General features: G+C 39.7%; 1 protein-coding gene across 3 annotated transcripts; it reads left to right on the top strand.

Annotated features, from left to right (window-relative positions):
• The first annotated feature begins 6,861 nt into the window (after positions 1 to 6,861).
• p2ry12 (purinergic receptor P2Y12) lies at positions 6,862 to 10,992 on the top strand. 3 transcript variants are annotated; one of them, XM_078098345.1, is made up of 4 exons: positions 6,862 to 6,906; positions 8,551 to 8,642; positions 8,891 to 9,147; positions 9,757 to 10,992. In XM_078098345.1, the coding sequence occupies exons 3-4, from the start codon at positions 8,896 to 8,898 to the stop codon at positions 10,588 to 10,590; spliced, it is 1,086 nt and encodes a 361-aa protein (XP_077954471.1). In that variant the 5' UTR covers positions 6,862 to 6,906; positions 8,551 to 8,642; positions 8,891 to 8,895; the 3' UTR covers positions 10,591 to 10,992. The 3 variants fall into 3 exon arrangements, with proteins under 3 accessions (XP_077954471.1, XP_040045378.2, XP_077954472.1); XM_040189444.2 differs by lacking the exon at positions 6,862 to 6,906 and having other exon boundaries at positions 8,040 to 8,642; XM_078098346.1 differs by lacking the exons at positions 6,862 to 6,906; positions 8,551 to 8,642 and having other exon boundaries at positions 8,890 to 9,147.
• The last annotated feature ends 1,799 nt before the right edge of the window (positions 10,993 to 12,791 follow it).

The following is a 12,791-nucleotide window of genomic DNA, read 5'->3' as shown; positions in this document are numbered from 1 at the left end:
TGTTCAATAAAATTCAGAAAATCTGAGATGGTTTTATACAGGTGCAACGATGTCTCACTTATTGAGACAAAAACAACTCAATGCCTTAAGGGCAACAACTGGAAACTATTCTGCAGTAAATTGCACCAATTGTGAATCACCTCCACAATGATGCACATCAAAACAGCCTTTTTGCAAGTCCTCCTCAATAATAATGTGACTGAAAAAATTGAGGAATTGTTTTTTGACCCATGGAAATAAATTGTATGTTGATATAGAGTTACAGTTTTAAATGACGTACACTGTATGGGATTGAGATAGCGACATGAAATGCATTTTCTGAATATTTGTAGTATACTTGGTAAGATGTTTCTCATATCAAAGTCTTTAAAGTGGCTTCCGTTAAGCTAATACATATCAACTATTAGCTATTAGCTGGAGACACATAAAAGAGGAGTGTTTAAGTTCCAATAAATCAAGCCCGTCAACAGCCATGTGTTATGACCCAGACCGATATGGGAAAAGAGGGAATTGTCCTCCATAAAATGTGGAATGCATGTTACTTGCTAAATGACTTAACAGGGAACTGCATTCATATGTGAGCTGGGCGACCATACACAATTAAAACTAATTAAGTGTTGTCCTTGAAAATAGCGTTTCCTTTAGCTGAAGTGTGAAGCACAGGGTATCATTTGCACCATGTGCGTTCTGTGGATAGTAACAGGTGTATTGGTCAGTTAAGTTTTTTATTGAAACCGTCCACTAACTTGGATATTTATGAGGATTTATGTGAATTTAAATAGTCTGTACCTCTGAAGTGATACATCTCAACATGGAGAGCTAGATTAATAAACAAAACCTGTTTTTTTCCATTTATGTCCCTTCCTTTATTATCTGGATTCGGCTTTCAACTTAATAGGCTACTTAATATTAGATCAGCAATATAGTCTTTACTTCAACATAGTCTCTGAATTATGCCTAAACTGCAGGGAATATTGAACAATAAATGCTTTGTGCAACCAGTTATTCCCGGCACGTTTCCACTCAGCAGCAAGGCTCCCTATCTGCACTCTGGGGACCAATGGGAGACTAAATCTGTTTATTCACTCAACAGGTCAGTATTTCTACTCACAGCTGCAGGAGTCTCATGAATATTTCCCTGTATAGATTTTCATGTTATTTTTACTTTTTTGATCTCAGACATACACTTTGTCCAGAATTGCCATATTTCAGAAACTTTTCAGAAATGATTCTGGATTGTTCAAGACAAGCTTGCAAATATTGCAAATTTAAAGACAAAATTGCTGGGTACATAGACAATAAATTGTCAGTCAAGGAAAATGCAATATTGTTTTAATAACTCATCTAAATGTGCAATGTGTGTTGTCATATATGAGTGATGACAAACAGTTAAAAAAAAACGAAGGATAAAGTCCCTGGAGCCAGTTCACGGAGGAAACCAAGTAAGGGTGAGACATATTTTGGTCCGTGGTACGAATTCCATACTTAAACTAGAATGCAAGCAGCCTGAACATGGAACCTGAGATCTGACGGGAGGCCTGCTGGGAGCCAACCAACAGTGGTCTGAGACAGTCCTTCTCTGTTAGCTCGGTGAGTCTGTCGTATTTCTTTGATGCTGCGAACTCTGCAACAAGGAAAGTCCTAAAGAGGATAAAATGGATAACTCTCTATAATTTGCTGCTATGCAAACCTATAGGTGCAAGTATTTTAAATCAACCAGGGTATCTCTTTCCATTACACACTTGGCCGTGTGGATGCACACACGTGCCTGCTCATGCAGTTGATCAGCATATCTCACAGTACCTGCAGCGTTGCTGGAATTTCACACCAACATTGCAGAATGCACACATCCACCCTCAAGCCACAAGAAGTACAAATTCATATTTGCACCTCTCTCTGCATAAGATCTGTCAAGCTGTGATGGTGGGTCCAGGTTCCTCAGGCCAGTGCTTCTCTGGAAAGGACTCAGTTTTGCTGCTGGGAGCTTATTAAGTTGGCCATTAGTAAGAGAAAGAAAATAAAGCAGGTATCCGTTGTCGTCTTTTTCCTGTGATTGAGAGCAATAGTTGAACTGCTGTAGGGCTCTATGTATGAAAGGTCTCAATGCCTTTCTTTTCCTCATAAAGTGCCAAAAAGACCCTTAAGCACTAAAACCAGGAAAAAGAGGCACAGTGTGGGGCAAAGGTGCTCCTACTAACTGGATTTTTCCAATAGCAATCCAAACCGATGGTTTAGTTGATTCTGCATCTACCAAATGTAAAGGGCTCTTATTAAATGAAATAAGAAATCAGATCCAACATGGTACACGTGTGAATTAGAAGGCTTCTCTCCATCCTGGGGGCAGTGGAAGTGTGTCAACGGGGTTTCTCCGACGTGATCGGCTGCAGATGTGATCTTTTGGTCCCCAAAGAATAACCAGGTGGACTGGTGGAGCCCACTGCCATTTACCCAACCTTACTCACCTCACTTACACAAACACCTAACCAAAAGCATCAAAGCACTAATGATTGAGTCCCAAAGGGGGGTAAAGCTTTTAAACAAGCCAGTTTGCCTAATTAGGCTGCATTAACAATGTGGCTCTGTTATTTTACAGTAGGGGTGAATGTTCCTGTCTGACAGGAAGGTTTTTTTCAGAAAACCATTCAGATTCAGTGAATAATTGAAATGCATTAATAAAGATGTATGTCCCATCAGAAGTGTCCTTGAGAAAAGTTAGAAGGCCTTTAGGGGTAAACAAACATTTATAGGCATTAACTTGCTGGAAATTTGAAATTATGAACCTTTAGCTCTCACATCACCACATTATCTTTAGGCAATTTCATTTCCTGTGCCCCTTGTTGCACAAAAGAAATTGTCTGTTTTACTCTTGTTCGACTGGTTTTATTTTTTAAACACTGTTGTTTCAAGGAGACAAAGCCTGAGTTGAAGAGCTGTTATGAAAGACAGTCAAGAGTTCACAATGTGCTCAGCCAATTCTACTGTCAGCACTTCTGCTGAGCTTCTGGAAAATGAATTGAAAAGTGCAGCCAATGCGCAATTTAGATGCAATATGGAGAAGCTGTAACTGTCCGAAGGAACACTAAACACCTACTATATGAATCAAAAATGAGAGAGCGGGAGCCCGTCAGCTGTTAATAAAAAGCTTTCTCCTCCATTACTGCTATAGAAATGTAACTTGTAATGTTCTAATAATCCAAGTGTTTGTTTGCTTTAAATTACATTATATTAACCATATATTCATACATTTACACTTGATTTTTAAAATATCGCCACAAAGTTAAGATTATGACTAAAGATATAATTACCCAGTCAAATTAGCAACTCTGACCTCTGTTGTGTCGTCCTGACAGGCAACCAGTAGATGGCATCAGTAGCTCTTATGATGTTTACTATTATGTAATGAATAGATACCACGTAAAAAACTCAGTAAATGAAATAATATTTAAATATAAAGATTAAAATATAAAAATCTATATACCCCAATTTCCCAATGACCAAAACAAACTTACTTGCGTCACTTTGTTAAACTTCATTTACAGGTTTAGTCTCACACCAAATGAGGTCAATTTACATGACATCATTTAAACCACCTGCTGGAGGTTGTCTGCTCTACACGAATGTCTGCATGGCACCTAGCAACCTCAGAGACCACAACGATATCATTGGGAAAAACAAACCCTCAACATGGCTTTAAATGTTCTCGTTGCTATGAAGACAAAACAGCAATAATGCCTGTTGTTCGCACTGTTTACAGCTGTCCCAACCGATCGAATGGGGGAAACTATTATAGAGTACAAGAATAGTTGAGAATGAAAACACAAACCATGGTGGGAATATTGCCTCTGTGATATAATAACCACGTGGTGTGTTTTGTCAGTATTTTTGTCATTGTTTTTTTGTTAGTTACATTCTGGGATTTGTTTTTTACCAATGCAGGGAAAGCTAGTTAGATGTCCACCCAGAGATTTGTTTTAGCGATGCTAGCTAGCTGCCAAGGAGGCAGTCAATGCTTCTTGGCTCTGAGGTCGTGGACCCAACTGCACACAAAATTGTAGCGAGCCTCTAGACCAGTGGTCTCCAAACTAAGGCCCGCAGGAGGGATACGGCCCACCTCCACATTTGGCCCGGCCCCCCTTACAACACCAGAGACGTATTATGATTTTATTTTCAGTCTGGCCACGCAAATCCTTCAGAATGCAGCGTATTTAACCTGCAATGGTCAAACAATTATTTTTTTTTGTTCAAGTATGATAACTTGCAAGGCCAAATGCGAGCAGACAAACTCTCTCTTTTTCAGTGAAGATCCCGGAAAGGGTTATTAATATTTAGTTAAGTGTGGCTTTCCGGAAAACAATAAATGTTTACATTTAGGCACCCCTGCGATCGTCACACTTTTTATGTTACAAACTGACCCCGGCCCCTTTCAGAGAAAGGAAAAGTTATGTGGCCCTCACAGGAACAAGTTTGGGGACCCCTGCTCTAGACACCTTCATCTGGCAAGCGGTGTTGTAGGAGGTCTGGAGCACGAGGTATGCTGAATGGTCAGAATTGGTCAAATTGGTCAATTTGCTGGAAAAATGTATCTTCTTCATTTCGTTGGGATCACCTGCAATATGTTTTCTGGCAATACCTGCTGCCTGCAGGTTCACCCAACCTTTTCAAGTATTAACTTGCCAGTTAAAAGACTGTAGGCCTGTTGTTTTTTCCCCACTGTGACCATCTGAATTTTGTCACAATAATCACTGAATTGCAAACAAGTTATTCCTCAACCATTGTTAACTGACGCTACTACTTGCCGCTTGGCCTTTCTGGCCTGGTCTCTGCTGAGCACACAGAGTCATCCTGTCAAATATGCCTGGTATCCCAGAGCGGCCAGCCTCTCAAAGGTATCTGTTGTCCTTCTTTTTTCTTATTTCCATGCCACGGTTCTGCATCATACAGCAGGCCAAAGGAGTGTGAGACAAATATCAACAGACGGAAAAGGAATTTAAAAGGTAATGTTGACAGGTGCAAGACTTCCCACTCTAGTTTTATTGCAGTTGCAGATGGATTATTTCCTTATTAATGAGATATTATCTTATTGCATCCACTGTGTAGTAGTTCTCTAGTTTGGCTGTGACTGTGACATTTTAGTTTGAATGCACAGAAATTCCAATGGTAGTTTTAACAGTGTTAAACAGTGTAACAGATTTTTCTGTCACTTTAAATGAAATTAAAGAGTTTCTAACACAAATATTTAGAAGTTCAGACTGTGAATTTGTTTGGAAAGAGTGGCATAGTTATCCAACAGATACAGATACATATTCCCAACGATCTGAAATTGTGTTTTTATCAAATTTAAGTCCAATGTTTGTCCAATGCTGGTACAATGCTATATTTTCCAAATGCCAAAATTGTGTATGTTTTTTGGAAAGTCACTGTAGCAAACTATGAAGTAGTAATGGAAATGGGCTTTCGTACTTTACAGTGTAAATTTGCACGTTGTGTAAGAGTGTAAAGTTTACAATTTAATGGTGCACGCCAGCAAAGGCTGTTTCATCCTCAATGAAAGCTAGAAATACTGTAGCTTCACAATATTTGTAGTTGCCGTCTCTCTTCTTCCCTCAGAACGAGCTGCTCTAGATTTATCGGTGTGGATAACCATGTGGGAGGCAGACCTGCTGGCATCTAGACAGAACAGCACACCGGCGGCAGAAGCCGGAGAAACCCAACACTGTCAAAACAAAGTGTGGCCCGCACATTTCAAATGCGCATGTCAGAGCTAATTTGAGAGTCTACCAGTGGAAATGTACACATGTAAACATTGATGCATGAAGACAAAGAGACAAGTAAAGTGATGAACAAAACCACAACCAAACACCAGCATAGATTTAAATACTTGTGTTTAAGTATCTGTCTTACGTCTTCCTATCCGATTGACGACATGATCAAGCATCAACTGTTTCTAAATGTCAGGGGTCACATTTCAGCCGTATCAACGGGTCTTTTGAGACCACAGCTGTTATAGCTCTGTGTCTGTTATTAGATTGATGTTTGGCCTCAAACACCAACATTTATGTCCATTACATGTTCTTAAACCTCATTGCTGTGAGGACAGGCCCTCCGAAGGCCACTTAAAGGCAGGGCATTTTCCCTACTTAAAGCAATACCTCACACGCTAAGAGGATGTTAAGTTACCCCCCCCCCCTAACTCTCCAGCTTCATCATCATCACCAACGGATGAGAAGAAGTCGATAGTTGCCTCAAAGCAGATTTTCGTTCCTGGAATTGGTAGAAAGTAAGAGTAATGACTTTGACGTCGAGGGTTGGAGGTAACAAAAGTACATTGCATCCACGAAGAAGAAAAAGCAAGGGAGTGAGCGTCGGAGAAATAGCTTAAATAGGTTTAAATATATTCAATAGAAAGTGTTATGTTCCTTTTGTTCCCCTTCTCCTTGTTGAAGAGAGCTGACAAGCATAACCGTGTGTGTGAACATAGCACATCTTTCCCTCTTTCTGCATGTCTGTCTGCACATTTGCATTCACACAGTATTTTATTATTCCTTTGAAAATAAAAAATACAAACGAAAGGATAACTCTAGAATCAACAGTTCAGTTCATCTTTTAACTGATTAAAATTTTAATTAGTTGTCTCCAGAACAACGCACGATTGATGTGCAGATCACAAATACATGACTGCATGTAAGTATGAAGGATTGGGAAATCACCCTCAAGTACAGTGTACACAATTTAATTTAGGCTGATCTATAAATGTGACAACAAGAGCCTGCAAATGCAGAGAGGAGTCATTTCTTTAGGAAGTGAATGCTGATGACTTCGCCAATCTTGCTCCAGACGCAGGAAGTTGCAGCAATGCCATGCTACAAGAATGAAGGGCAGAACGCCATCGGGGTCATGTGATGAGCAGTGAGTAGAGAACAACAGCGGAAATCATTCCATTTCTAAAATGAACACGACGAAATGACTAAGACTTAATACTAAATACTTAATACTATAATACTAAATGTTTAACAGTGTCATAGAACAGGTCAAGAATTATGTTTAAGGATCTTGGCCTGTTCTAATATGTATAGCTCTAATACATTCTAATATTTTGTAATGTATTATAATCAAATTACTATATATATATTTGTAGCAGTGCTGACAAAAACAAATTAATATATTACATACAGTATATGGTCTTTTAGTTTAACTTGGGGAGACAGACTTACTGACATAGTCATCATAATCACAAGTAAGTGAGTAAAAACCTTTTTTATTTCCAAATTTGTCAGTTTTATGTTGACTACAGCTTACTGTAATATCTTTGGGGAATAACTAGGCATACTTAGCTTTTTATCTTAATTACAACACACACCATAAGCCAAATTATTTGATACAGTATAATGAGCATATTCCAGCTGTAATGGTTGAGGTTACGTACACTTATCTCTTGAGTACTGGTCTCTAGTCCCCAAAGCGATCTGAGCTTTAGATAAGAAAAAGTTACAACCAGCATGACCTTGCAAGGCAGAAACTGAATCTGAATGTTAATGAGAGCACGGGGAACATTTGATACCAGTGCAGCATTTGTCAAAATCTGTCAAAGACTTTTCGACCTGGAAAAAGGTTTTTACTGCCATACGTTCTTTAGGCTGTATATTTACGATGTAGTGTGTCAAAAATCTCCTGCTTTCCTGTGTCCCTCGCTCTAAAGCAAGAAATATTTTTCAATGACTCAGTGTGTGACTAATCCATTTGGTTTCATCACAACCCTGACCTTTGGTTCAAAGACAAGCAAACTGTTTTACTCGGGTTGTACATGTCGTAGATGCCTTTGAGTACAATCTAACACAAGACCATGAAAAGAATGCACTCTTTTATCCAAAGCGACTTACATTACATTTTTAACCCATGGCTTTTACATTTTGCCCTGGGAGCACTTAGGGGTTAGGTGTCTTGCTCAGGGACACTTTGACATGGGACATGGGGCAGCCAGGACACAAACTACCAACCTTGTGGCCCCCAGCGCACCATCTCTACGCCTGCGCCACGACAACCCCGCTTTGTTACTAGACATCAAAACGAAATGCAGATTGCAGAAGTTGCAGATTACAAAAGAATGAGAGAAGAAGTGAATGAGAGGAAACGCATTTGCTTGGTTCACATTTCGGAAGAACAGTGCTTGATTACATCTCAATGCTTTTAACTAAAATACTTTTCAATAGTAGAGAGTCTATCTTAGAAGCAATATGCAGCAATAGCCAAGAAGAGGTCTTTAAATGACCTGTAAGCTTTGGATTCGTACTTTGTTCCTGTATATAATATGTATTCTGTTCATGATTCTAAACATTTTTTTCCCCTTGAAGCCCAATAACATAGTAAACTCAGCGGAAGTTTTGTGTATGTTAAAATGCACCCTGAAAGTTGCCTTTGGCCTTTTAAGGTGACAGGAAGTAAAAAGGAGAAGGAACAGAGAAAGTCTTCATTTGAATAATGTATCACAACCTACACAGACACACACAGACACACACACACACACACACTTGTTTGAAATAACTGTCTGTTTAGGTCAGCGTCACAGTATCACATATAAAAGAGGGACCACAGGACCGCGGTGAGGTTTTGATGGGACTTCACTGGCATACCAGCACAATTAACAGGTCAGCCATACTTAATTTGACTTTGGTACATTAACGTGGGATGACCTATGTATTCAGCAAATGTTGACATGTACTGTTAACATAAATAACTAACATACAGATTTAGTGTAAATGTAATCAATCAGCATAAATACTGCTTTGTAATATTGTAATTTTAATTTTAATTAAATGACTCACTTTTTCATGAGCATCCCAGACTTAAATGCTTTTAACAACTCTGACAACTAACTTTCTTTTGTAATTTTTAGACAACATGCAGGGAAATACAACATATTCCCCGTTCCCTGGTAATCACAGCCACACCAACAACACATGTTCCCGTGACAACATTTTGAAGACAGTGGTTTTTCCCGTACTCTACTCCTGTCTCTTCCTGGTGGGACTTTCACTCAACGCCGTGGCTGTGTGGGTGTTTTTTCGCATCCCATCAAAGTCTCACTTCATAATATACCTGAAGAATATTGTGGTTGCAGATGTCATCATGACCTTCACTTTCCCTTTCAAGGTGGGATTTCACTGGTACAATTATCTTATAAGGTAGATTTTAATTTGAATGAATAACTAATGGATTTATTTAAGTTTATTTAATCATTTCTAATGAATTATAAACAGCTGAAAAAAACTTGACGGATGTGATTTAAATATTTTTGGTTACTAGGTTGTGAAAAGTCTCTGTTAAATCATTCATAAAACGGCATCATTAGACATCATGTCCATCAAGTCTATGGATTTTAATAACTCATTATTCATTTTATTAAACTAATGCATTTTTTATTTAACGGTAAAAAGTTTCTCAACTCTATCAGCCATTATTAGAAAAATTCTAAGTATTGGATTTTAAGTAGGTATTTTTTTTAACAATCTATCAATTCTGCTTTTGCAAAACAAAAATCAATAATTTAACTACTACTGCTAAAGCAAGTGTCTTGTGAGAGATCGATAAACAACAGTTGGAGAGATTCATCCTTTTTTTTCACTGAGCAATAAAGTGTTACCAGATAATTAACTGAATACAAAAATGTGTGCTTTAAATATACTACTCGGCTTTAATTGTTTAAATTAAAGCGTCTTTTTGTTTCAGTCTTTTACGTGACACTGCTGTGTGTTTTGGCAGGTTTTATCCGGCTCCAACATGGCTTCCACTGGGCTGCGGGTATTCGTCTGTCGGGTCTCCTCGGTTCTCTTCTACCTCACCATGTACATCAGCATCATCTTCTTTGGCCTCATCAGCATAGATCGCTGCAGAAAGACCCTGAAACCCTTCAGGGGGACAAATGCGGCCCGCTTAGCCCGCCGCAAACTCCTTTCAGGAGCCATATGGACCTTTCTGCTGCTTCTTTGTCTGCCTAATGTGATCCTGACACGTAAGGCCCCGAAGTCATCGTCTTTCAAGTGCAGTGACCTGAAGACAGAGGCCGGCCTGTACTCCCACGAGGTAGTGAATCACGTCTGTCAAGTTATTTTCTGGGGCAACCTGGTGACTGTGATAATATGCTACACTCTGATCACCAAAGAGCTGTACAGATCCTACTCCCGCACCAAGCCCCACAGCAGCGGAGGGACTAAAAGTGGAGCGTCAACTCGGAAACCCCAGCAAGGCAATAGGAAGATGAGTGCAAACGTGTTCCTGGTTCTGGCCGTGTTCTTCGTGTGCTTCGTGCCGTTTCACTTTGCCCGTGTGCCGTACACCATGAGCCAGACCCAACGAGGTCTCTTTGTCTGTGAGCTCAAGCTCTTCCTTTTTCAGCTGAAGGAAAGCACACTCTTCCTCTCATCCTTAAACTCTCTCCTGGACCCTCTCATCTACTTCTTCCTGTGTAAGTCCTTCAGGACTACTCTGTTCAAGACCCTGCAGCTGCCTCCTGGTTCCTGCAGCAGGCTAACAGGGAGAGGGTCGGACACGGATACGGGCAGCACCGCCCTGAGAGACTCAGCTGTCCGTGCGTGAAACCACTGCTGCACATGATGACTGTAATGATGGTTACTAACAATACTGACCCACGGGTAAAATAATGTACTGCTGGGAGTTTAACTTTGTCCACGCTGAAGAACTGACTCAGTTCTTCTTCGGCAGTTCTTTCTGTTCTCTGTTTCTTCAACTTACTACCAACACAATGTTCCTCTCCTGTGTTCAACGACGTCTTACTCACATCTGCAAAACATGTGTGATTTATTCTAGTTTTGCTGCATGCAATGAGCTCCATGCATTTAAGGTAGTGAGTATTTTTGGGGAATCTGAAGGGATTTCCAAACTGTTTTTGTACCTTTTGTTACAACCGCACGGGTCTGAATTACCACTTTTACGGAAATGCATAAATAACCGTTATGAAAATAAAGAGGAAGTCATGCATGTTTGCTGTGTTTGTGATTTGTCCCATATCGTGTGGTTGGTACTTTTTACAAAGCCAAATATCAAAAGACAGAAAACCTGTGTGTATCCTGCAAACCCATTGCTATTTGAATCCTGTGGCCAGAGCAGCTCCTAATTCATTGGAGTTGCGTCTCTCTGGTTTACACAATTAAGAGGCTTACACAATTTGTTGAAATATCCTGTGAAGGTGTTAATCTCGCTGGCTTCCCCGTGTGGACTGACAGACATAAACATCCCTGGTAAGTTCATTGATATTATGTTTTCTTTTACAAATTAATAGTTTTGTCATATATTTGAATAAATAAAGAAATAAAAAAAACATCACATTAAATTCTGCTCTCCTGTGATACATTTTCACAATTAAGAAGCTTAAATTCATCCTTTCCTAATATTCACGTAATAGGATAGGATGTACGTATTCACCTTTTCTTATTTTGCCACTGTTACAATACATAGTTTTTTCTTTCAATCGAGTTTCTACTTTTATTTTTGGCATTGTGAAAAATATCCAACAGTGTCATAACTTCCTTTAGTCAGTGTCAGAAGTGGAAGTGTCAGGTTTTGCATCCAGAATGCATTTAAATCCTCAGGTTGGCCATTCAAAACACGCAGTCATAGTAGCGATGTAACTTTTAAACTATAATGACAAATGCAAATCAGGTCCAACTGGGCAAAAAGGATGTTTTTAGAGCAGTAATAGTCTCAAACGAGTTGCATGGCACACTTCCAGGAAGACTCAGCCGTCTGGTCTTCAACATCATCATTTACTCCAAAACTCCTCTTTGCTAAAGCTGGATATCATTTTCTCGCATCACTAAAGTCATGCCAATAATGCATTCTTGATAAAAGGTACACGTTTCACTTTCAAATGTATTGAAAGAGAAAGCAAAGGCCTGGATGTGGGGCTGGTCTGGGCTTACAGAACTGCCTTATATTCCCATCCTGGGATCTGTGTGTAAAGTTCAGAATTAGAATTACAGAATAGAATTCAGAATTACAAAACATGTTAAATCTCTCTTTGATATCTGGATGTCTCTGATTTCGCTTGTTCCAGCCATGCGGACGAAGATGTTGCCATCGCGTGCCTTTACATCTTCTTGTTCCCGTTGCGTCACTGCTAAATAGGGTAACCGCACGGGTGTCTTCGCAGGTCCCCCTCAACCTACATAGTGTCAAAAACCCGGTGGCAGCTGACCTGCTTGTCAGCATAGTGATTGGGTTTTGCTACAACTGCATCACCATGAAAGTCCTGCGGTCCTTCAGAACTCTGGGGGCAACAACAGCGACGGACAGAAGAAGAACGAGCTGCGAGTCCTCCTGATCCTTCTTGTGTTTTTTGTAAAAATAATGCGTGTTCCATTGTCACCACGTGAAATGTTAGAAATTGATGTCTGCGATCAATTGTGGGCCAAGATGATCCTTAAACGTGCCACGGGGATCTCTGCTGCTGATACCTGTCTGGACCCTTTTCCTTACATCTACCTGTGCACCGAGTACAGAGACAAACTGGTTGATATGATGAAAGCCAAACGAGTCTGTTGTGTATCATAATGGCAGCAAGAGAACGTTTGTAGCACAACAGAAAGGTTGGATCTTTAGGTTCTGTGTTGTACTGCCCTTTAGTGGCCTAATGAGGATTTGCAGCTTTAAAACAAGATAGAACCATTTCTGATGTACAAAGATACATCGACTAACAAACGGATTATTACCGTGTGTCTTTTATGCACATAGGTATATTGATACGTACTATTGAAGTACATTCTTTCACAACTTTTCAC

Source organism: Gasterosteus aculeatus, chromosome 1 (assembly GCF_964276395.1).
Source record: "Gasterosteus aculeatus chromosome 1, fGasAcu3.hap1.1, whole genome shotgun sequence".
Classification (NCBI taxonomy): Eukaryota; Metazoa; Chordata; class Actinopteri; order Perciformes; family Gasterosteidae; genus Gasterosteus; species Gasterosteus aculeatus.
Note: the sequence above shows the minus strand (reverse complement) of the source record. Positions and strands in the feature narration are given on the sequence as shown.